Below are 24,262 nucleotides of genomic sequence, written 5' to 3'. Positions count from 1 at the left end.
CAGTGTTGCAAACTGTTGAGTCAAGACTTTCAGTGTGAGGTATGAAACCTCTATACATCATAAAACAATTACCCACAGCTTTCGAAATTAAGAAGTCATGACACAACTGGACCTAAATGGACAGACCTGGAACTGTTGTGAGGCTGGTGGAAATGACCAAGGCCACTGGAATGGTCTGGCTACAAAGATCCACTTGCATGACTAAAGCTCTTAATCCACAAAAACTGACCTGCCTTTATTCCAGCCTAATATAAACACTATTTCAGGCATAAGCATATGCTTGTTGGAAGATTCAGTTAAACACTGTCCTAATTCAATTCAAAAGAATGGATTGTGTGACTTACAAGTAGCCGAAGAAAATCTTAATTTCTTATGAAGTATTTTTAGCAAAACATTTTGTGAATACTACTTGTGAAACAATATTATAATAACTATATAAATGTATGGTGTAATAATTCATCTTTACTTTGAGTGTTATTAATGCCCTGCACTACTCAAGAATGAGCAGACACAGTCAATCCATAGTAAAATTGATATCACAGGTCACAAAATATAATTTAAGAATAAGCAACTCTATTATAATTTATCTTGAGAAAATTCAGAACACTAAAACCAAACAAATAATTTTCACTTCAGTAATATTAATCTGCAGTGGTGCAGATTTGCACAAGTTAGAGGAAATAAATGATGCGATCCATTTTATGTATTTGAAGTGGCTAAATCCAAAGGCAACAAGAAAACCCACCCATTTAATAACTTGATTTGGAAACTTTGAATCATAATCCATTAAAGTAACATTTAAATATTTCCTAAGCAAACGCAGATCCCATTTAACATTGTGTTACTTTTTCTTCACTGACCTAGCAAATCTTTTACACTTGTTGATAGTTTAAATCTAATCCTGCTAAACCAGGCTTAGGAAGTCAATCTGTAAGGGCCATTTCTAATAATCCAGTCCAACTTTCTGCTTAACATAAGACACAAAAAATGTATTGGGTTCCATGCAGACAGAGTAGTACTCTGTTTCAAAGTCTTCCCGTGATAACAGTCTACTGTGAATCTAAACTTTAACAATTTACCTTGTACTTCTTTATCATGACATTCTTTCAGTTTGGACCATAATTCCTTGAAGAAATCTCCAGGAGGTTCCGCAGAACTAGGGCTCCCACAGCTCCCTCCAGATGCATTCATCTTGCTTTTTCCTGCTCCAAACTTTGTTGACTTATTTGCAGAGCGGGCTCACTCTCACACTTTAAATTTGAAATTACATAGTTACGAAGCTGTTTCTGAAGACAGGTGTACGCCTGTAATGACAGATCAACAACACTTCTGTTTGCATTTCTCAGACTGTAACTTGCAGCCATGGATGAAATACAATGCTTACTGCCTATCCATGTGTACTTATATACTGACAGTCACCCTAAACGTGTGGAAGATGCTAAGTATTTTGCTACAAGTAATTATAATCTAAAAGAATTTCCCCCCCTTAAACAGCTTAGGAGTCTTAGGATGCTTAGGAGTCTATTTTTCCTAGGTAAAACTACAGTAAAACAGAACTGTTTTCCAAAATCTTGCTGTCAGCAAAAGCATTTGTCAAAAGTTTTGTCAGAGATATATTTGCATACACACACCCCTTCCATAAACATGGATTCAAATGACACCTTTCTGCAAAGAAAAGCTGACGTCTCCTTAAAGTCTTTGTGATTCTACATTAAAATTATTCCCACTCCTTGATGAAAAGGAAAGAGGAAATTAATCTCAAAATTTATAAACCTCTAAAACATTAATATTTGAGGGGAACTATCAGACAGCTCTGTCTTAAAAGCCAGACTGCCTACACAACTCACAACAATCTTATCCATAATTCTTATTTGTTTTGAAGGGTTTCTCAGCACAGATGATGCCCTCAGGTAAACTACAGGGGAAGCACAGTACTGAGATCTGGGTCTGAGCCAAGGAAAGATTCAATTCTATCAGCACTGTGTGTTCAATTTTGAAATATGTAATCTCTCTGTCCTTCAGTTCTCTGTGTGTAAAACTGGGCATTTAAAGTTTTCCCCATTTGATGCTGTCAGTTTTAAACACAGACTTTTGAACAGGGACTGAGTCATTACCAGGTGGACAGAGCTATCACTATTACTCTGTAACATAGATTACAGTAAGAAAGAAAAAATTGAAGGTGTTTTGTACTATTCCTAATGTAGCAGTGTGAACAAGAAAACCACAATGTCTATATAACAAATAAAAGAATCAATTGGCTCTGCATTTTTTGAGGCACAAATTATAGTTGTAATTCAGATCATACGAGGTGTGCAGTCAAGAAGCTGCATTTCCTGTCTTGAGAGCCTTCAAGTAACTTAGAATATCTGAATGCAGCTACTGGTTTAGCTGGTCCCCTAAATTCACTATGACAAAATGTTTAGTCCAGTGGTCAGTGACCTGTTGTAGGGCCTGGAGGCCTTGGTTCTGGTTTGCTTTCTCATATCTGTGTGCACAGTCTTAAGCAAGTCGCTTTGCTTTCAGTCTGGCTGTCTTTAAAATGGGATAAAAATAATGGGATAATGAAACAAAGCATTATTCTCAACAACAAAGCAACACTTGAACTGTATGTTTCCTATACTATAAGATACTTAAACGCTACAGTAACGGAGCTGACAGAACATTCAGCAACCATTAGGTGAGACCGCATTTGCTTTAACACACTCTGTCTATAGAAAATTCCATGCCCATTTCAGTATGTGGTTTCAAGTTAGCTAATGTTCTTATTTTAAGATAAGTTCTTAATAGAAAATAAAATTACCTTTTCAAATTAGCAATGTCTATAATTCTTCAGCAGAAGTTGAACAGTAATCTGCTTGCATCTTTGCAGCTCAAATGCTCCACTTCGTGTGCGGTCACATTAAACCATCTTACAATGCTTCTTTGTGGAACGAATTGCCTAGTGACATTAGGAATCTCTTTTAAACTCTTATTTTTCTACCTTAAAGCACAGATATCTCAGAAACCATCTTTTTCTCTGTCAAGTGCTAGAGCAGTGAAATCAACAAACTTGCTCTCTTACTGTCTTAGATTTGTCAGATGAATCATTTTCCATAAAAGGGCACCTGACTCTAGAATTACTAAAGGCTGTCCCTACTGTTTTTGGTTTGATTCTTTTTTATTCCCCAAAAGGCGAGTGTAACAAAAAAAGGTAAAAAACTTGCCCGGAGTTTCTGCAGATGATCAGTATATCAACTGAATACAAACGCGGGGGGGGGGGAGTGGGGGGAAAGAGCAACAGTTTTTCCCAAGCTTCACCTCCTTCAAGATCCCAAAATAATACATTGCTTTTTACAGGTGTTCGACTTGTCTTCAAATAGAGGGCCCCCAACAAGTGCAGAGCCTTTCACAGGTCTGAGCAGTTGCACAGGTGTAAAAGACATTCAGTGATGTCAGCTTCTCAGCTTAGTCTCCAGTCCTAAGAGAGGATTTTCCAGTCCTTAGGAAAAAACCAAAACCAAAAACCACCTGAGCTAGACGTACAGACACTTGCAGGCAGGGAGAGAGCTGGAAGCCGCCTGAGGAGGGAAGGAAGTGCAACAATGCCAGCCCCTCTCCCCAGTGTCCTGCTGCTGTAGGCAGGCAGGGCGCTGAGCCACTCTCTCAGATGGGGCTTTGCTCCTAATCCTCCCGGCTAAATCTTTCACAGAATCACCTACGCATTTCTGTTTCCCTCTTCTTCCAGCCACCAACTCCCTCCAGCACCGCCAGACTTTGTGCAGCTTCATAGAAGATTGCCTTCCTATACACGCGCATCACTGGCGGTCAGCACCGGTAAAGCGCTGACGCTGCTTATCTGTAGTTACACTTGGCCGACAGCAACACACCGCCTCTCTGTGATTCTGCAGAGCACACAGCTTCCTGAACCCCTGACCCTCACCAAAAAGCCCGAGCACCGGCTGCTCCTACAGACTCGGCTCCCCCGTACCACCCGGCGGTGATTTTTTGGGTCTCCCCCTTTTCACAAGCGCTATGCAGGGAACTCACTCTTAAGACACGGCGCGGCGCTCTGAGAAATCCTGCCATGACCAGCGGCTGAGAGCTCGCCAGGCGGGAGCACGCCCCCGCGCCTCGCCTTCCCGCCGGCCTGAACGGCAAAGGAGGGGTCGGGCATGTCCCACACTCCCGAGCGACAGCCTCCGAAACGCAGACAACGGGCAAGCGGGCCCCGCTCCCCGCCCGCGGGGGCTCCCGGAGGAAGGAGGACCAGTGTTTGCAACGTGCCCCGCGGGAACCCGAGAGGACTCGGGGCCGGGGGGGGGAGGCCCCGCTGGCGGCGCGGAGCGGCGGCGCAGCCCGTCACGGCGCCGGGCCGGAGCGGCAGCCGCGCGCTCGCGGCCGTTACCAGGAGGCGGCGGCGGCGAGGAGAGCGCGCGCCGTTACCTGGTTGGCTCCCGGCGGCTCCGCGCGAAACGGCGGGAAAAGGGAAAGCCGGGGCCCAGCGCCTTTCCTTGTGCAGGGGGGGCGGGGCCCGACCGGGTCTCGCGAGGCTTCCGCGCTGCTCTCGCGAGAGCAGGGTGGTGAGGGGCGGCTGCCGCGGGGGCTGCTCTGGGGGCTGCTCTGCGGCCCGGGGCTGAGGTGCCGAAGGCCTCGCCATTTCAATATCCGTCGAGTCCAGCCGCCGCTGCCTCAGCCCTCTTGCGCTCAGCCTGTGCCTGGCCCGGCGTTTGGGACTTCCAAAGAGAGCGGCCTGAGAAGAGCCAAGGGGACCAGCCGGGTTTTAGCAGGTGCCAAGCGCTATGGAGAAGCAAGGGTGTGTGCGAGAGCCCGCATTAAAGCAAATGTTGCGCATACAGGGGCAGCCTACCTGGAAGAAAGTCTTGATGGTTTAGATGTAATTCCTGTGGCAGACGTGGCCTTGCCAGTATTCAGGCTGTGCTGCCAAAGCTACCTTTTCTGCAGGATTTGTACTCTGCTGACTGCTGGAGTTTACACAGAGAAGATGTATTCACAATGCTTTCCCCTCATTTATTGATCTTAACAGATTCTGTGGGTTTGTCATTATAGCATATGATGCAACAGCCTAGAATATATTTATGCGGTTATGAAAACCTGTAGGCTCATATAATTAGCATGGTATAAGGCAGCTAAACTTTTGTGTCACTTTTTGAGATTTTTACCAATGGCAGGTCAATGTTCTTCTGTTCATTGGGACCGACCCCGCTGTCTGCCATGAGAAAAACCCCTTGATTTTTAGTTTGTAGTTGTCCTTAGAAACAAAACACAGCTTTTTACTGTTACTATTCTGCCTTCACACGATTCCACTGGGCCATTTTGGTATTTATGTTAACACTTGCAGACACAGCTTAGTCCCATGATTAGAGAACACAATGGTGATCACTTTGCAAGGGCCAGTGCTGCAAACAACATACTTGCTAGATGGTTAATAGAAGTATGAAAGAAGTTAGGTGTTCAGGTATTTAATAACTGTTAGTAACTGTTCCGTCTTGTCACATCACTCAGATCACTCAGATGTCCAGCAAGTATTGCAGCTATAGAGCTGCGTAGCTAAAACTGAATCTGAAATACGTCTTCAACATTTCTAAAGTATTTTGAAATACCAACAGACAGGAATCGAAGACAACCCATGATTAAGCACGCTCTAAATCTGTTGTTCACCTTTGTTGAAAATAATCTTGGTTTCTCTCCAAATATGTACCTTGAAATTTGAAGTATTTTGAAAAATCTGGTCATTAACTTTTCTGTTCATTCCTCATCGTTGTTTAACCACTTATTTTTCAACTAAAATAAAATAAAACCAGTGTTCAGTAGCTCAGCAGCAGATTACTTACATTGTAAGTTTGATCCATTATCGTATCAATACACAAATGGCAGAACTAAAATTAGCTATGTCTTATGGAAGAAACAGTCATAATAGCTTGTGATAGACACTCTAGTCTTCTTAAATAGTATGTATTGTCAGCTTTTTATTCTACCTTTGAAACTCCTATAATCTAAAAGTTTGTGATGTGGGAAAGTAATTATTTCCTCAGAGGTAAAAGAAACAGATGTCTTAAATATACATACAGACCTGGTAAGTAGCAATAAAATAGCCCTCCTGTCCACTGTTCAGGTATTTTACCATAAACTGGACCTTCCTGTTTATAGGAAGCACTCTAGAAAATAATTATGTCATCCATTTTATTTCCCAATAAACTGTGTGAACAGTTTATGTTCATATTCTCTCATGTTGAACTTTACAGCATTATAAATCCGTTGGCTTCTAAAGTGTTATCTAGTCAACAATAAGTGATAATGGATTAAGACCAGCAATTGAACTTTGCCTTTATCTCCCTTCCAGATTTATTTGATTTTGTGTATTCCCTAATCACATACTTGGCCACCAATTACTGAACAGATCCCTGGCTCATTAAACGTGCTAGAAAACTACCGAAGAGTCTGATATTCCACATTCACTTGTACTTAATGTCTTAAGCTGACTAGTCTAACTGGAACTGCATCTCATTCATCTCATAAGAGTAAGCACACACACCTAGACAATAAAACTGTGGGAAAAATACTTCATCATTGTTACACTTGAACAGATACGAAACTTTCTGTGATGTCATGGCTCATGTCCAGATTTCAAAGTAACCCTTAATATGACACATTAAATTGGGCAACAGAATACTTACCCATGAGCGACTCGGCAAAAAGAGAATCTAATTTAATCTTAGACCAATTTAGACCTGGCTGGTCTGAAATGTTTAATCTTACTCCTAGTGTGTGAAGCTGTTGATCTTCAACTACACTTTAGTGGCAATGCCTTCCTTCTCAATGACTGGACTGTTTACCACCAAATCAACTAATGACTGAATTTCTCTTGTAAGAGTACTGGATTGTTGAAGCACAGATAAAATTAAAAATAGCCTTTCATTTCCCTCTCCTCCTTTTTTGTGGAGTAGTACAGAGGCCGCATTTGTGTTTCTAGCCATTCAGGTATCAGAAGGTGACCTAGCTCACTGCATTTTTAGACAGAATAGGGTTAAAAGAGGTTAGCAGAAAACTTACATTGTTTGTTTCTATTACCTTAAATTTAGATGTAAAGATTAAAACCAGCTTTGAATTACACTGGGGAACTCCAATGTAAATATTTTAATTGTGTTAAACACAATGGTAAATATATCACTCTTTTCCTCTGTATGTAAATGTATATATATACATATGCATCTATATATGAAATAGTGAAGTCCTTATTTAGTTGTGTGAGATTTAGTAGATTGCACATACACGGGCAGGGCAGGGCAGGTAGATATACATGGGCAGGGTGCTCACAACCTCGACTTGCAGATCTGCATTGGGGGCTAAATATATTGCTTAATTCTCTAGTCATGTTCATTTGATGAACTTTATGTTGCAGTTGCCAAAAAGGACTTCAAAGGAGCCCAACTTCAGATGCAGCAAATAAGAGCAAGTCGCACAGTTCAACAGCTGCCTAAACGGGATTTGAACTGGGAGTGTAGGAACTGGCAGTTCCCGGAACGGTGTGATTTCTTACAGCCGGGAGGGCACACAGAGCACTCCACTGCTGTCTGGCACAGGTAGTTGCTTTCTCTGGAAAAACAAGGAGGAGCCACCCCATCACCCCCACTTAGCTGAATTTGATTCTTTTCAAGCTGCTTGCATAGCCGCTTTTGAAATCAAGCCAAGATCAAATTCCCTGATGGCAATAACATTGTTCACTTTAAGAAACCCTCTTCTTTGAAGTGCTTTCACTGCTCCTCATCTGTAGTCAGAAACAGCCAGGATTTATTCAACTGAAACTTTCAGTTGTTTTAAAGAGCCGTGATGCAGAAAAAAAAAAGTAACCTGAAGGATGCTGTTGCAGGACCCCAGTGCAGTGTTCCTGGTCCTCAGACTCTAAGCAGAAGCAGCACCAATTTGCATTAGCTGCATGCGGAAATGTTTTGCTCCTACTGATGTTTCTCTGTTTAACATGAATAGCCTGAGTAGTTATGTATATTTATCTCAGCCTTGGAAGGCTGCTCCAGGCTTTGAAGGCTGAAATAAAAGTTTACGGTTCTGTGTACAAAATCATGCACCTGCCTTTTACTGTAGTGAATGACAAGAATTCAGGACAGGGAAACAAGCAACAGAGAAACAACATATGAGAAATAATATTTTACTTACCTTTGAGAAAAAAGGTCCCTAATGGCCACTGCCCTTCCTGCTCCTCCCCGCCCCCCAAAAGGCAGCTGTGGAAAACCCACATAAAACAGAACACATAAACTGTATAAAGAGAGGATGGCAAGCAGTATTTTAAAAAACTGATTTATTTGGTCTGAATTTTTAAAATGTGCTATGTTAAAATCCTGTAGATGTAGAAATCAAAGCTCTCTTGTAGCATTTTATAGGCTCTACAGACAGTCTCTGTGCAAACCACACAGTTCAGCCAGCTATAATTTTTTTTTTTAAATGGTTTATTCCTTAGCAAGCTTTCCTTCCATATTAGATAGCAAAATTAACAGAGGTGATAAAAAGTAAATGCTTTTTCCTGATGGATAGTTTTAGCTTCCGTGAGAGCGCAAAACTTTCCCTGTGTTCTTTTCTGTTTTCCCACACTTCGGAGAAAAAAAATTTACACACAGATACCATGCTGCTAATGAGAAGGTCATCTCAATCTGCTATTCATTGAGTTTTTAAGCTGCTCAGGAGGTCTTTTGATCGGCACTTTACAAAAGAATTATAACATTCATTTTTGCATCAACTTGGAAATAGCTGGCAGTAAACACCTCCATAATTGAAGCTTCCTGTTGTGTGACTATCATAAAGTCTTACATAATCCTGTATAGATATTTTTGTATCTAGTGATTTTTGTCCACCGAGGACACTAATTCATTATTTTTTTTTTAGTATCATGAAAGATAATGGTATTTGTTTCACTTAAAGACAGACAAAATTAAGATTTCCAGGGTTATGAAAGTAGCTATGTAAGGGTTTTTAAAAATGTAGTTACACAGATGGTAAGAAGATTCACATTTACTTAAGTTAAAGAGTTATTTTGTCCTAGCAGGCATGACAAAACCTGTCTTCATTCCTTTCTATTCAGCTCAGCAAGTACTTCTGTGCTCCAGTAGTTAATCAGTTACCAGATTCCACAGCTTTTGTTTTCACACTGTTTAATTTTTCTTATTTGACACAGAGCCTGTGAATGGATTCAGTTGCAGATACAGGTACAGCTTTCAAGACTGCCTGCTCTTTATGATTAGGACTGCTTTTTGTTACCATTGCCACCACCGTTACTCCTTCTAAACAGGTACATTTCTAATAAGTATATGTAAAGAAAGCAGTTAAGAATGACAAGTACATTTCCTATCTTGCAATTAAGTCCATTCTGAATATGTAAATCTAAGTTTAATTTACTCATTCCATAAAACCAAACAATTAAAAAAGTCTGACCAGAATTAGTAATGACACGTCTTACTGTAATGGCACTGTGTCTTGTCACGACAGTGCTGTTGTGAGACATGGATTATAAAAACACTGTCTAAAAGAGAAGACCAATAGGCAATATTTAAGGGATCTGCTCAAAATACTAAGTAACTGGCAATGGAGTTTCTGTCTCTCACTCCTGTGCTTAGTTCATTGAACTGTCTCTCCAATAAATACTCCTGCAGACAGAGCAGATGATGTTGAGCTGCACACAGAAGGGTCAGAAAGCTGCACTCACACAAATCCTGTCAACAAGTGCCATAGAGACTGGCAGTACTCAGACACATTAAGGAGAAAGCCATTACATCACTTCAAGCATAAGAGAAATTTTTGCTTAAGGTTATCTTACGTTAATGTTAAAGAAAGACTTTCAAAACTCACCCTTCTGTTTGAATTGTGAAAAGTTCTGTTCTTGATCGGGGTGATAAATATTTACTATTGACTTCCCCTCCAGCTATAAACCTCAAGTGTAAGTAAGATGAGGAAGCCACTGTGGACCACACTAGAGAATGCCGAGAGGAGATCTGCTGCACCTAAGATATATACAATGTGCAATGGATAACCTAATATGCCTTTCATTTAACTGGCTGGGCAGGTTTCTGCATTCTGGAGAGCATGGAATCATACCAGAATTTGTTGGCATAACAGGCCCGTCAGACCGGTTCCCTGGGCGCCCAGGAACCTGCCCAACCAGTCTGCATCAAAGGCCGGCCCAACATGCTGCAGCTCAGCTCGGCTCAGGGAGGCTTCTTACACAGTGAATTATTCACGCCTCTGTCAACTCCCAACATACTACTCAGAGAGAATGATGTAGCCTCCAGCAAAATAATTTACTGAGGGGTGGAGGAGTGATACATCCTTGTTAAGTGTAGCAAGATCTTATTGTTATAAATTTTCTTTCATTTTATATGCAGATGCACTAGGCTAGAGGTCTTGCTCAGCATGAATACGAAGAAAAACAGGAAAGAAAATGCCTTTTAAAAAAAAATAACGCTAACCGTACAGACTTATGATAATCAAATAGCACCAAATCTTTAATGTGACCAGCTAAAAAAACCCAAACAAACAAACAACAAATTATGCTCTAATTCAGATTTATCTCTAGTCCTGCTTTGTTTCAGTATACCTACCGTATGTATGGGATTCAGCATAGCTTTGTTATTTGTGGGTGACTTTGGGTGAGCCCCATGTCAGTGCAAGCTCGCCCTGAATTACGGCACAGGATATTTCAAGGTGAAACTGGTCAGAAAACATGGAGTGTGTAGGACATGCTTCCACAACCATGAGGAACTACTTATGAGGCAACACTCTTCTTCTCCGAAGGACACAGCAGCTGCCCTGTTACAATAGCACAGGGGCTGCAGCAGCAGCTGTGCTGCTTCTTGTTCTTGGCTGGGGGGCAAGAATACTTGCACATCAGTCCTGCATATAGCATAGTTATTCAAGCTGTAGGTACAGATCAGGATATGCCCCAACAGAAGCCTGCATCTGTGTAAACTTATTACTTTTTTTTTTTTCCCCAAGTACAAATATAGACCATAATTTTTAAAGCTCCAACTGTGTTTGTCAGAGATGTTGACCACTAGCCACTTGCAGAAGTTTAGCACTTCTGGAAATGTGATCATGGGTACATGGAATCAGTCTGCTAAACCTATGTTTAGGCATGTTCCTTTATTTTTTATTTAAGCACCTGAAGTTAAACACTCAGGCTTGAAAAAATTGGCTCCACTGAATGTTGTCAAAGGTTCTGAGTAACTGTAGAAACCTGTGTTTGTTCATAAAATGATCCTACAGTGGTATCACTGATCCTTTTTTTGGATCTTTTCTTACACGTTTTAATAATAGTTACTAGACAACTAGTGGTCAGAACAGGAAGTTACCATCAAATTCAACCAGCGTTGTGCAACATGGGCAATTTTTTCATCATTGACTGAACACAGAAAAAAATGTTGTTATTTGAATATACTCTACTCAGATTATTTTACTGCAGGAAACTAGCTCTTCCTTTAAGACTACATCTTACAACAGCCTTGAAAGGAGGCTTAATTCTGAAGAAGGCAACTGGATTACTAACTGAGCTGAAATTACAGATGTATGCTGTCTGTGCTTGCAGTCACTCCACCGTAGGCTATGATTTCATACAGTTAAGCAGGGCTGGGCTTGGTCAGTACTTGGATAAGAGGTTTAACAAAAAGTCCGCTGCAGGAAGTGGTTTTGGTGATTCAGGAGGCTATACTGAATAATTGGGCATCAGTGCCAAATGCGATAGAGACATTGATTTCTGGATATGCCACAGTGTTGGTGCCATACAAAAATTGAAGTTTTTAAAGGCTCTGAAGCCCTTTCCATGAGTACTACATCTTGAACTGTGAGAACGTACTATATCTGCGTATAATTTGTTTATATGACTGTCGTGTAATTGGATAGATGATGTAACTGATTAACACAAGTAAATTGCCACCTAAAATAGCTGGTAGACTATACAGTGTGGAAAAAGTTCTGCTTGCATAATTGACTTAAGGAAGGTGTTGTGCTTCAAAGCTGGTCTACTTCCAGCTATGTCAGCTGGTCTCATAAAAGATACTGTCTGAAATTTTATGTCCTGCTGAGGAAAGAACATTTTGACCATTTTTAAATAGGTAGAATAAATGCCAGCTTTCTTGATACCTTTTCTCCAGATTAAAACTGGAGCCTTATAGTGAATCTGATGGTATGTCTTTAAAAGACATTGGGCTTGCCATTTAACTATTTACTGGAGTCTGGAGAGTATAGGGGTAAAAGGGATCTTCACTGTCTCTTACTTTGACTTGGTAGCCTGAAGAAGAGTTTGGACACCCTTTCTGCTCTCCAGCCTCTTGCTCCCCAAACTAAAATGACCATGTACACACCTTACAGATTCAACAGGGGCTTCTCATGTAGGGTTGCTGTCAGGGTTGAGACCTTAAATTAGGCTTTTATATTCACTTCCACAAGTTACAGAAATTTTATTTTTCATTAGTAAAAAAGCAAAGGTATAGGATAAAGAAGTCATTGTATGTATCAATACATTCTTGGATAAACATCACTTAACTGTTGTTCTCAACCTTTTAACTCATGACAGTTCTATAAATACGTAAACCACAGAAATAAGTCAGACTTGCTCAGAGTTTTCTGTGAAAGAGATTGCTTTTCCTCCTAAAGAAGGCAGTATAATTATCTGAAGTACTGTATCCTCCCTTATATCAAATATAATTTCCAAGAAAGGGATCTCACAGATAAATTCTCTTTCAAATCAAACCTATTATTTAATAAAATACTTTTCCAATTGAGAATAAATTATAAGTTATTTGCCATCTCCAGCCTCAGTCAAGAAAAGTCGCACAATGCTTATCTGTGAACTTTTCTAATTTATAAAATGATCACATAAAGTCTTCTTCAGAAGAAGAGGCTCAGAGAGGTGCAATTCTGAAAAGTAAGACAATCTAAATGGTGCAGGCTTCAACTTGTTCTTATGGTGAAGGTATGCACAAACATTCATGTCTACAAGTATTCATTACAGAGTTTACAACATACCTCCCTGTAGCTATCAAAAGCTGCTCAGTACTTCACAAACAAATTCAGATAACACACATGCCCCCACACCCCTATCAGTGTTGGGTAATATTTCTCTCCTCAACTGGTTGTGTAGCAGTGCAAGGATGGGGAGACTGTTGGTTCATAAAGAGCATATTAAAAAATAGGCCAAGTCCTATCTGGGACAGGGAAGGGAGGTAGAAGCAGTTAATTTCTGACCTAGAGGCCAGCTAGAGAAAAATGCCTCCAAGAGAGCCAAAGGATGTAAATGCAACCTAAAGCTTTTTTTTTTTTTCCCCTTTTCTTTCCTGAGCAAGAACAGGTTTAGAATTTGTTACAACTAATTTGCTGATGACAACAATTTCTCATTTACCTCAGCTGAGACAGCAGGGCATTGGCAGAATATAAAAAAAATTCCAAGAGCATTATCAGTATTCTCACTGCAAGAGTAAGCCTGATGTAAAAGCTTGGCTGTTTGAGAGGAGAAAGCCTTGAAATATTATTCTTTATGGTGTTGGTCCACCTCTTTCTTCACAATTCTCAAGACTGTCTTTAACAGTTGATCCAACTCAGTAATTCAAGAAGGGAAATCAGTTTTGTGAACTTTTGGGCATAGAGAGGTCTCCCTATGATCTGTAATGCTACAGGAATGCAGTAAGGAAATGTAAGAGAAGAATTAAATCCTAGGAAATTCCACCATTCACTTCTGCTCTTGGAGAGGAGGAGGGGGAGAAAGGAAATAGAAACAGAAAGTAGCAGAAGCACCTCAGACCGTTACACTGGAATGGTTACTTTGGGACCAGATTGCACAAATGGCTGGCACCTCCATTTTTGTTTCATTCAAAGAAGTCCTCCCTACAAGTAGTCTTTTCCAGCACTCTTCTATATAGAGAGTGATTGGTTATTAGTTATTTCAGAAATGACTTCCATAGAAGAAAGGGTCAACATCCCTTGTAATTGGATTTTCTTCTTGTCTATTATCTGTATTTGAATTATTATTGTGAAGTATTGCAGCTTATCCTCTAGCAGGCAGGAATACTTTGCCTTTTTTTGTGGAGATTAATCTTCACTGAAGTATGAGTATTTGCTACAAAGAGACTTATAAGGCAGAAACCAGAGTGGTATTGCTGTAATTGTTTGGGGGTCTGAATAATTTTTTTTCCTGTTATTTGTCTTCTTTTTCAGATGATACTGTATTAAGCAACAGGCTTCCTATGTGGAGACATGGAAGCATGGGATACCAATGACCTCACAGCTATATTTTCTGATGCTGACATGAGATACTTCATTTCTCCATTTTGTATTCTACATCTTCATTTTTTTTGAACATGAGAACTACTTTCCCACCTCATGGTGATCTAGTTTGTACTTAGAGCCTCTTCTTTGTCAAAGACCTTGGAAAATCCAAGTAAATTATCTACTACTCATTTATCTGCTGTTCTACTAATACACCAGATAGTTTTAATAAGGAGCTACAGTCTTCTGTTGCAGGAGGCTTGCTGAAATGTCCTTAGCATATTAAGTTTCTCTTTCTGTTTCATACTGCTAATTGTAATAATAGTTTAAATCAAGTTGTTACTGAAGAAAGACTCACTAATATTCCCCAAGATTATTCACTAGGTCTAGTTTTTTTTTAAAAAAAGAATATATATTTGTTGCTTTCTGGTGCTTTGAGTATTAGTGAGAAAATATGGGCTTGGTTTGGAACTTGATATTAGTGAGACAGTATCTTTTGTTAGAAACTTCAAATGCCACTTTATTATTAAGCATCTTCAGAATTCAGAACTTCAAGAGAAACCCAACCACTCTTACGTTCTGTTACTTCATTCAGCAGTTTTTTGTTGCAGCATTTTCTGTTCCAATATCTAAAGCTTTGTTGGTCTCTCATGTTTCTTGTACTTAGAAACAGCAAAACCAGGAGAGTATTGCGAAAATACTAAATGGAAGTAAATGTACATTCCAGCTTTGCAAAAGAAAAACAGACCTTTGCAATTAATATCGTTCAGGTAAAATTATGAACTTCTAAAGTCAGAAGGAGCTTTGCTAGTGACTTTACTAAAACCAGATTTTAATCCTCTTATGCTACCATTTCTGTATGATAAAAAAAATCAAACAATCTTTTGAAAAAAATCACCATTCCAGAATACGTTTCTGGCTTGAGCTATTAAGGGAGCTACTAGCTTTGTGAAGCAAGAGGGAAAGATAAATTTGAGCAGCCTTTTCCCCTGTGCTGCTAGTCAGTACACAGAATATAGGACCATGTTATATTGTAACATGAGAATCCCTTCCACGCCTTGTGTAATAAAAGCAGCAAATCAAGACACCAACCCATCAAGCCTCCAGCTTTGGCCTTCAGCCTGTGACTTAAACCGTAAGTGTGCTTGTATCAGTTCAGTGCATCATCCAGCAGATCACTAACTGGCTCTAATCCTGTGACCATCTGCCTCTGGTGGGTTCTGCGGGAGAGGTCCAGCAGCATCCCGTTGCAATAAGCTGGAAAGCAGACTGCTTAACCATGCCTTGTGCTCAATAAAGCTGTTAAGTGGCAAGCTCCCCAGCTGCATTGTAGGGTTTTTCCATTGTGCCTCTTGCCTGCCAAATAACACCTTGTGTCAGATGTGTTCTTTTGTCTTGAAATGGGTTGAGGTACTGTGTTGCATGTTAGAAAAGAGGGATCATAAGAACTTTTTAAATGAAATGCACTTCATCATATTATTTTGCTTCCTTAGTGACAACACTTTTAAGGCTAAATAGCAGTAATTTTTTCAAGAGCTACTAATGTGTGTCTAGAATAAATAGGATAAGACCAACATTGCTTCATCAGTCTATCTCCAAAATAGCTAGTCTGCTTGTTAATTCACTTTGCAAGGTACAACATATTGAACTTAGAAGGCGCTATGAGAAGACATGCTGAATCTGAAGCTGACTGCTGTTGTTTCAAAAGCAGTCACTCTCAGAACAATCAAGTAACCTACAGAAAACCCGGGGAAACTGGTGTTTGTATAGCTCTTAGGTCTGATTCCTTATCAATGTTCTGTGGTTTTTATGGATATCCATAATTAAAAATAAATTTGGCATTTTCTCATATTCCTTTTTTTGCTCTTTGTGTAAAGAGAAAAAGACTTTTGAGCCTTTTTTTTTGGTCTTATTTGTCATCATTTCTTAAATACAATTTTGTGACCTCTAACTGCTGTCCCCACTTAAATATCTGAGAAATTATTTATGTCTTGGCTTAATCACACTGAACTAAATTAACTTCTGTTAAAATAAATGTAACTAACAGGAAGATGAATTGGGCCTACTTATTTCATCTGATCTTCTCCTCTCTCATTCCTTCAACTTCTGTCGTCTATGGGCAATAGCTTATATTCAGCAAATACAACAAAGTCATAACTTAATTGCTTAACCTGTTGTCAGCTCTCAGGACTTTAAAAGGGAAAACCTCACACCAGTATGGCAGCATTATTGAAATGGGATGAACAGAGGGGCTTGTTTATATGCTTCATCCAGTATTTCTTCTTTATCCTGTTTAAAATATAGATTAGCTGTCTCCTGGGCAATCCCAGGAGGAGGCAGCTTCTGGCATTCGGAGGGGAAGAGCAATGGGAGGTAGCAGAAGGTGTGGTGTGCCTTCCCCCAGCACAGCTCCCTGCAGAGCTTCTGTCCCCCTTCCTCTGCCGAAACACGTAGCTGGAGCCCTGACTCTCACAAATGGCAAAGAGGCTGTCGCTCCCCTTCTCGATTTATCCAGGAGCCAAGTTTGCCATTGTCTCCCAATTGTGCCAATGAAAGCGTTTGTCAGTTTTCTTTGTGGAGAGCATCAGTGAAATAATCTGGTTAAAAATTCTATAGCTTAGCAAAAGGGACTTTTAAACCAAAATTACTGAATTAATATAATAGCGCAGCCCCATGAACCCTTTATTAGGGTAGCTGAAGCACTGGCTAACCTTCACAGGGCAGGCAGAAGTGATTTGCCCACAGGGTTATTTTTTAAACAAAACATGTGTTACATTTTTGAACAAACCCATCAGTGGTATCATGTTATCATGTTTGAGGGGGCACATGCTCAGACCTTTTCAATAAGTGAAAAGGATCAAACTTTTGGGTAACTAGCACATGTACAGTGACCAAAACCTTATTTAATATGATATGAATGCTGTTCAGGCCTTAATGTCATGAGGAAACTGTATAATGAACTTACAGCTACAAAGTAAGCACATTACTGGAGTAATTCTCAAAACAACACAGTGCTTTTTCCTCATTCCCAACTTGTTTATCACTGAAGAGATGGGATCAAATTAAAAAAAAAACCAACAAAAAAACCCCAAAAAACAACAGCCAAACACAGGAAAGGTAATTGTGTATTAACAATGTATTTTGTGTCAGATGTATTTTCCTCCCTCAGGAAAGCTGTATAGCTAAAACATAAACTCTTCACCTGCACGGGAAAGATTTAAACTTTGAAGTGATTCTTCATTACATGCTGCCGGTCAAGTTTCTTTCTGCACTGTGATTACTGTGTTACACATAACACCACAGTATTTTCAATGCTCCAGTGATCAAAAAAAGAAGTACAATACAGACACAATGTAAGTATTGTTTTTATGTAAATACTTCTGAGATTCTGAAAATTCCAAGGGAGGAGTGAATTTGCCTTAAGGAAAGCATATTTTTTCTAGAAGTTCCATAAGCTCCTGACAGAAGGCATTTGTGTCAGGACTGATGGCTCCAGGTAGCCTTTGTCGGAGCCTCTACCTGAAGCACAACCAGAATCCAGCTGATAGCTCCTCAGGATTCTGAGCCATCCTGTCTGAGAAAACACATACTACAAGATTTTGTTGTAGAAGGACTTTTTAAATGATTCAGTTCAGCCAAACCAAATTCGTCTGCAACCACTTCTATTGATTTCCATTCCTTATCACCTAAGCTAAGCCAGGAAGTCTAGTTTGAATGTGAACTTCAGTAATTAGACAACTTTTTGGATTTGCTCAGTGCAATCAGTTTAAAATCTCACCTTTCATCAGCATGTCTGACGTAGGAAGATTAAAGAGAAGTAAACTAAGGCGCGAATTTACAGCGCTCTAGCTACTTTGCCTTAGACCCTTCTGAACTAACACTTGTAATAAGTGTGTGTCCTACTTTCAAAGTGGACTAACTAGTGAGCTCTGATGGCATTCCCTAGTCCATCTGGCAGTTGTTACCTTGTATAGCTGACACCTAAGTTGATACACTGGAACTTGCTCATATACGGTGTGCGAGATTCCTTTGTATTCTTCCATGCTTAGCACGAAATGGGCAGAAGTGTCAGCAAGCCTGACCTGGACCATCTCCTCTAAAACTGGTTCTTGTACAGGTAAAGTGTGTAAATGAATTGGGTGCTATGTAATTCAGGTATCTGAAAGGGACTGTCCTACCATCCCTTGTGCAAATTCTCCCAACGTTTTCTTCTTTAGGAAAGAAATAATATTTTAAAATACGCTTTTTCAGAAGTAAAATAATTGGAATTTGATCTAGAGTTATAAAATGGGTCTAATTATACAGTGTGGAGGCCTTGAGTGTTTCTGTTCGCGAATCAGCAATGTGGTTTTCTTCTTATATAAGCATCTAGAAATGCAAAATCAGAACATGCTGGCGAAGCCATTCTTTGTTTGGCCCAACACTGAGAAAAATGACTCTGATGCACCTTCTAGAATTAACATAACCACATTTATAAAGGACACCCCCCCCACCCTCGACAATCTATTTGTAGCCAAAACTAACTGGTAACAGTCACTCTTCTTAGCTGGCCCAAACACAGACTCTCCACCTACCTTCTTATAGCTGGGCTGACTCATACGCAGTCAGAACCAGATAGTATTCTCTGTAAAATGGAGGCAAATAACCTAAAAGATGGGAAAGAATAGTGTCCAACAAACCCCTTTTGAATTCAGGTGATGAAAATGTGTGAGCTAAATGAAAATCTGAGAGAACACCTTCCCCCACCCCAGGCAATTTAAAGTACATATGGAATAGTGAACAAACAGTGCATTTGTACCTCCGGTCATATATTTTTTCTGACACTCATGTCCGTAGTTCACTCCTGGCTCATACTCAAGCAAATACAGGAATATGATTAGTTCTGAGAACAAATATCAGGGACTAATATTTGAGTTATGCTTTAAAAGGCACCGAAACAAAAGCATAAAGTGTTAAAACACATCTGAGGTATTGATCTAGGCTTTGCTACCACTTAAGCAGACATATATTAAGATACAAAATATTTGACTAGTGAAGTGCATAAAATTATTTTCCAGCCTGAAAGAGATGAGCTCAGTTTAGGTGAGGGAATACTTTGTCCTGTTGTGCTTTCTCCTTCTGTTGATTTGTTGCTCTTTAGGTTTTGTGTTTTAGGATTCTTCAAAGAATTGCGTCTATTTATTCTGTGGAGGCACACGGAACTGAGGGATGAAATTGGTCCCCCTCCTTTATAAACTGGGCTGGCAAGGATTCTACTGCCTAAAATCTTGTGCTGCAAGGGAAAGGGATTGCTTGGTGTCCACACAGACAATTGCTGCTTCTCCTGTGCAGCCAGGTACCTAGCTGCTCCTCAGGAAAAGGCTAACAAAATAGATGGATGGTGGCTATTTTGGGGTGAAAACAGAAGGGAGAGAGGGGTTATATCTCCTTGCAGGAGCAATCTACTACTTCCACTTTCTTCACTGCAACAGCTGGGGTTAAACCCTCAGCTCTTGAGTTTTGTCAGCACATGCGAGTTACTTTATCCTGTTTTTTAGGGTGCCCAGATTCAATATTCTCATACCTTCTGAGAAGCCCTGGAACAGCCCAGTGTCAGCAATGCTGGTTTCTAAGAATTCAGCACACTTATATACTTACTGCTCAGATGATATCTTTGTTGTTTTTCCAGTCATGTCTGCTGCTTATATTTTAAACACAAAGCAGTACAAGGATTAATGCAAGTGGAATGTGAGTACTGGAACATGGCCTATTTGTTACAGGAAACTATTGTTATGCGTTACTGATGATCTGACATAGGCTCGATTGTCTGAATTGCAGCATAAAACGGGAAACTTACCTTTGAGGAAATATAAACCATTTATCAATGGCTAATCTCCAGGTTGTTTTATTAATGTCAGTGAGAAACAATAATTCAGTGACAGAAATGCGGTAATTTTTTTTTTCATTGTCATAGATACTCTGCCTGGGTCACCAGTAATACCAGGTGGATTTTCTTCAGAAAATAACTTTTTTCTTTTTTGCATTGCTTGTAGCCATTTACAATACCAGGCAAGAGGAACAGCACCAAGAAAAGGCATTCTGGTGTCAGTGAATTTCATGGCACAATGGAGTTGATTTCAACTGGAATTGGTTTAAAAACTGAAAATGGTCACTTCAGCTTCCCCTCTCTTCTTTTTGGAAGTCTGTAGACCCTGTTTGGCCCATTCCTGGGCTGTGAAAGAAAATGAAAGCTCGAGCGTGCCCTGGCTCCCCACCACCTTGATGACCTAAAAACTGGGCAGGATCTGGCCCAGCCTCTGTAATTTTGATCAAAACGCCCTTTTTAACATAAAAAGAAGTTTATTGGTGGGACAGAAGTTACTGCATTGAGTTGTCTTGCGAATTTTCTTTTAAGGGACACCAGAATTACTGAGAATTCAAATAATACTTAGCTTCGGTATAACCGTGGGAGTTTCTATCTGCCATAGGCATGACGTAAAGGTTAGACTGAGCCTCTGGGGGTGAGGAGTGTCAGGAGTGATCAAGGGTAGGGAAGGTGGACAGGCTGCTACATTTTGTTGTGCTTCGTGCTTATGATAGCCCTATTGCACTGCTGCTTGGAGACTTGGCCCCTTCTCTTTTTCAGCTGGCGTAACGAAATAGTCCACCTCTTCTTCCGGATGCATGTGTATGTGTTGTGGGAACAGAGGGAGCACGAGCAGCACTGAAAATCCCACGAGGGATCACAGAGCACACTCCAAAGCACTCGGCTGATGAGCTGCAGCCTGTACAGCAGCACCGGGTGCTGTAGTTGTTGGCAAGTGTTATTGAGGCCGGGGTTGGACTAGGCAGCAGCTGACACTATTAGTATTGAGGGTTTGAGTAGGAAGGAGGGCCTTGGAACAACAGGGATGACAGCTGGCACAGCAACTGAAGTGTGAATCGGTGCAGGAAGAAGGAAGGAGTTTGGACGACAACACAGACAATTTGGATTTGAGTTCGAAAGGTTTCTTCTCGTGAAACTAAATGCCTGCTGCTACTTTCTCTAAATATACTCGCTCTCAGGGGAATTTATATTGTTACCCAACTGCTTATGAAGCAGTTCACCAGTACTGGTCAGAGGCAATCTGCATATTCAATTTTTAATCTTGTTTGTGTGGGGGAAGTGGTTTGGACCTTTACTAAGCATATTGCAGTCCTCAGAGAAACCAGACAATTCTGACATCTGAAAAACAGTAACATCAATGTTTCCAATCATCAGCATTTTTAGCAGTATCAATCAAGCAGCATGCTTAAGAAACCAGGAAAACATCTTTATCCAAGCAACTTTTTCCCATTTCTGGGCTGGTTTGGATTTTTCTCTGATTCAACTCGGGAATAATCACCTTATGGTGATTGTTAGGAAGGTTGGAAGAGTTAAACCAGGGTGAATATGGCCCTTTTGTTTGTGCTATCTGTACTTTTTGTACTCTAAAGCTCAGGGTGACACTTGATATTGTACTTAGTCAAAGCCTTTCAAACTGTGCTCTCTGTATCAGATTAATGATGCTCTGAGTTACACAGGCAGCAAATCAACCAAATCAATACACATACAATAGCTCAGGTGTTTTTTTGTCAAAAGAATGAAGAACTTGCTGTGACAACAACACCGGAAAGATAGAAATATGTGGGCAGCTGGCAGTAGAGCCTCGCTTGGACAAGTGAACAGCCTGAACTAGTGTCATCTCACCTGGCATGTGACCTGAGAGAATTTGGCTTTGAGTTCTTTCCTCCCTTTTGCATGGCCCTTTGTTCATTGTCTTTCAGCAGTGACTAATGTTTGAAATCCATATGCTACTGCTACATACAGAGCTGTAGCACCAGAGGAAAGCAACCTGAGCTTTAGAGACACTTCAAAAGCAAAAGGACATAATATCTATCCTGGGACAGCCACTTAGGCTGGTCTTTTTATAAAGTTTTGCCCCTGAGGACATTGCAGTTGCCTAATTTTGAGCAGCCATTTCCTTACCTTTGTTTTGAGGGATCACTCAGCTCAACTGGGACCTCTGCACTTCCATCAAGGAGGCTAGCCACCTCAATACCTAGCTACTAACTCATGCGTGAAATACTTTTCAAAAAATCCTGATGTTAGGAGAAAAAGAGATAAAACTGCCCGTTTCTATTTAAATGTTTGAGTCTGAACAGGAAGAAGGACTCTGTTGGTAGCCTGAGCAGCTTGCTTCTGCAGGGTCAGAGCCCAAGCCTTCCAGAGAAATCCCAATGAGATTGTTGTTACAAATGGCTGTTCTTTATTTTTTTATTAGGTTATTTGGTTTTATTACGCAGGAAGATCAAAAGACATATAAGCACCATGAAAGAAAGCTAGGAAGAGATGCAAGTCCAGAGAACCTGGCAAAAAGCTACCAGGTGAGTGACCTCGGGGAAGCTGAGCTGCTGCTGGCTGGGCCTGAGATGCCAGGGTTAAATCAAGAGAGGTACTTGTACTGGCTGCTTAGGAAAGGCAGATGCACAAGTGGAATTTTATTTCTGTGCTTCTTGTCCCTCTATAACTGGAAGACAGCTAATAGCAGGAATGCTGCTGCCTCATATCCCTTCCAGAGAAAATGATTACTTAAGGCAGAGAGTGCGTGAGGAAAGACATTGGCTTCCTATTCTGTAATACTTTCCCTGATGTGTTACACAGCATGACAAATAGAACAACACTTTCATGATGTTTATATGTTTTATAATACATGCTAGCAGTAGAATCAAGGCCAAGTGCCAAGATGGTTAATTAATTCCACTTTCCTGAATTACCCATAAGGTTTTAGTTAAATGTGGCAATTATCTCCTTTAAACTGTTAAACCTGCAGAAAGTATTTATTACCTGCTGTCTTTCTACTGGCACAGTGGCAGGGGCAGAGAACCTTGCTGTGCGCTGCTGGCTTGGTGACACAGAAGTGACACGCGCCTTCCTGCTGCTGTTAGAACCACGATGAGCTGTGCCAGAAGCCCTGTTGTGCACGCAGCTGCCAGCAACTCCCTGCCTGGGGAGTTCTCATTCCAGGAGATGAGACAGAAAGGGCAAGGCACCAGTGTATCATCTTCATGGCAGTTATATGGAGGAAGAGAAAAGACAGAGAGATGAGGTGGCAGGCCCAAGGTTGCCCTGAGGAGCTGGAGTCACTTTAAGGAACTGAATCCTCCATTTAACCTATGTCTCCACCCCAGGACCTACCCACAGAGCTCCATATTAAATCACACAAATCTTACAGATTTCTTTTACAGTTTAATTTCCTCCTGCTGCTAAAACAATGGCAGTCCCTGGCCATGCTTGCTTCATGGAACTTCAAGGGCTCCGGCAACTTGAGCAAACAAGGAAAACCACAATCGAAGGCAAAACATGCTACTCCCTGCTTGGACTTCTAGTCTTATTCTTTCTGCTGAAGGTTCCTGGTTGCTTTTTAATTATCTTAATCTGATTAGCCTTCAGTGGACCTGTTGTATGATAATGAACCTGGACTTAAACCTAACAGTGAGGTTGCTGCGTGACTGCATAGGGTGATCTAGTACCTCCCAATCTGCTGGCAGACACATTAGAGGACCTCTGTTCCAAAGCTGGTGGACTTAAATGGTTCTGGTGTTTTATGCCAACAAATTACCAGATGTCCTGTGGTGGGTCTTATGGCCCTGTCAGAGCTCTCTAAGCCATGTGTGCAGGCTTCATTCACTGCATGGGGCCAAGGTATTTGAGTCTGCTTTGGGCTTCAGTGGTTCTTTCCTGGGCTTCCTAGCTCACTTTGAGATGCAGGTCTCTGTCAGTTTACAGGATAAAGATGGTGTTTCTGACCCATGTTTGATAGCTAGACCACCAACCATTCCAGCAATCCATAGTGAGTAGACAAAACCAGAGGACAATGTACAAGCACGTGATGAATTTCAACTCCTTTACGGAGTGGGCAGGGAGGAGGAGATGTTCTCCAGATCATAGCTTTCCCTGCTGGTCTGGGGAGCCATGGCAGTGAGGTGGTAGGAATCCAGCTGA

General features: G+C 40.8%; 1 protein-coding gene across 1 annotated transcript in view; it reads right to left on the bottom strand.

Moving 5' to 3' along the window:
• RBBP8 (RB binding protein 8, endonuclease) overlaps nt 1-2,890 on the bottom strand; it is a 38,216-nt gene extending 35,326 nt beyond the window's left edge. Inside the window, exons 1-2 of the mRNA XM_065628072.1 lie at nt 2,801-2,890; nt 1,080-1,304 (exon numbers count right to left, since the gene is read on the bottom strand). Coding sequence (XP_065484144.1) covers nt 1,080-1,191 — 112 coding nt within the window. The 5' untranslated portion in view covers nt 1,192-1,304; nt 2,801-2,890. The remainder of the gene's footprint in view (nt 1-1,079; nt 1,305-2,800) is intronic.
• Between the last annotated feature and the right edge of the window lie 21,372 nt (nt 2,891-24,262).

This window comes from Caloenas nicobarica, chromosome 2 (genome assembly GCF_036013445.1).
Source record: "Caloenas nicobarica isolate bCalNic1 chromosome 2, bCalNic1.hap1, whole genome shotgun sequence".
NCBI lineage: Eukaryota > Metazoa > Chordata > Aves > Columbiformes > Columbidae > Caloenas > Caloenas nicobarica.
This window is presented reverse-complemented; position numbering and strand designations above follow the sequence as displayed.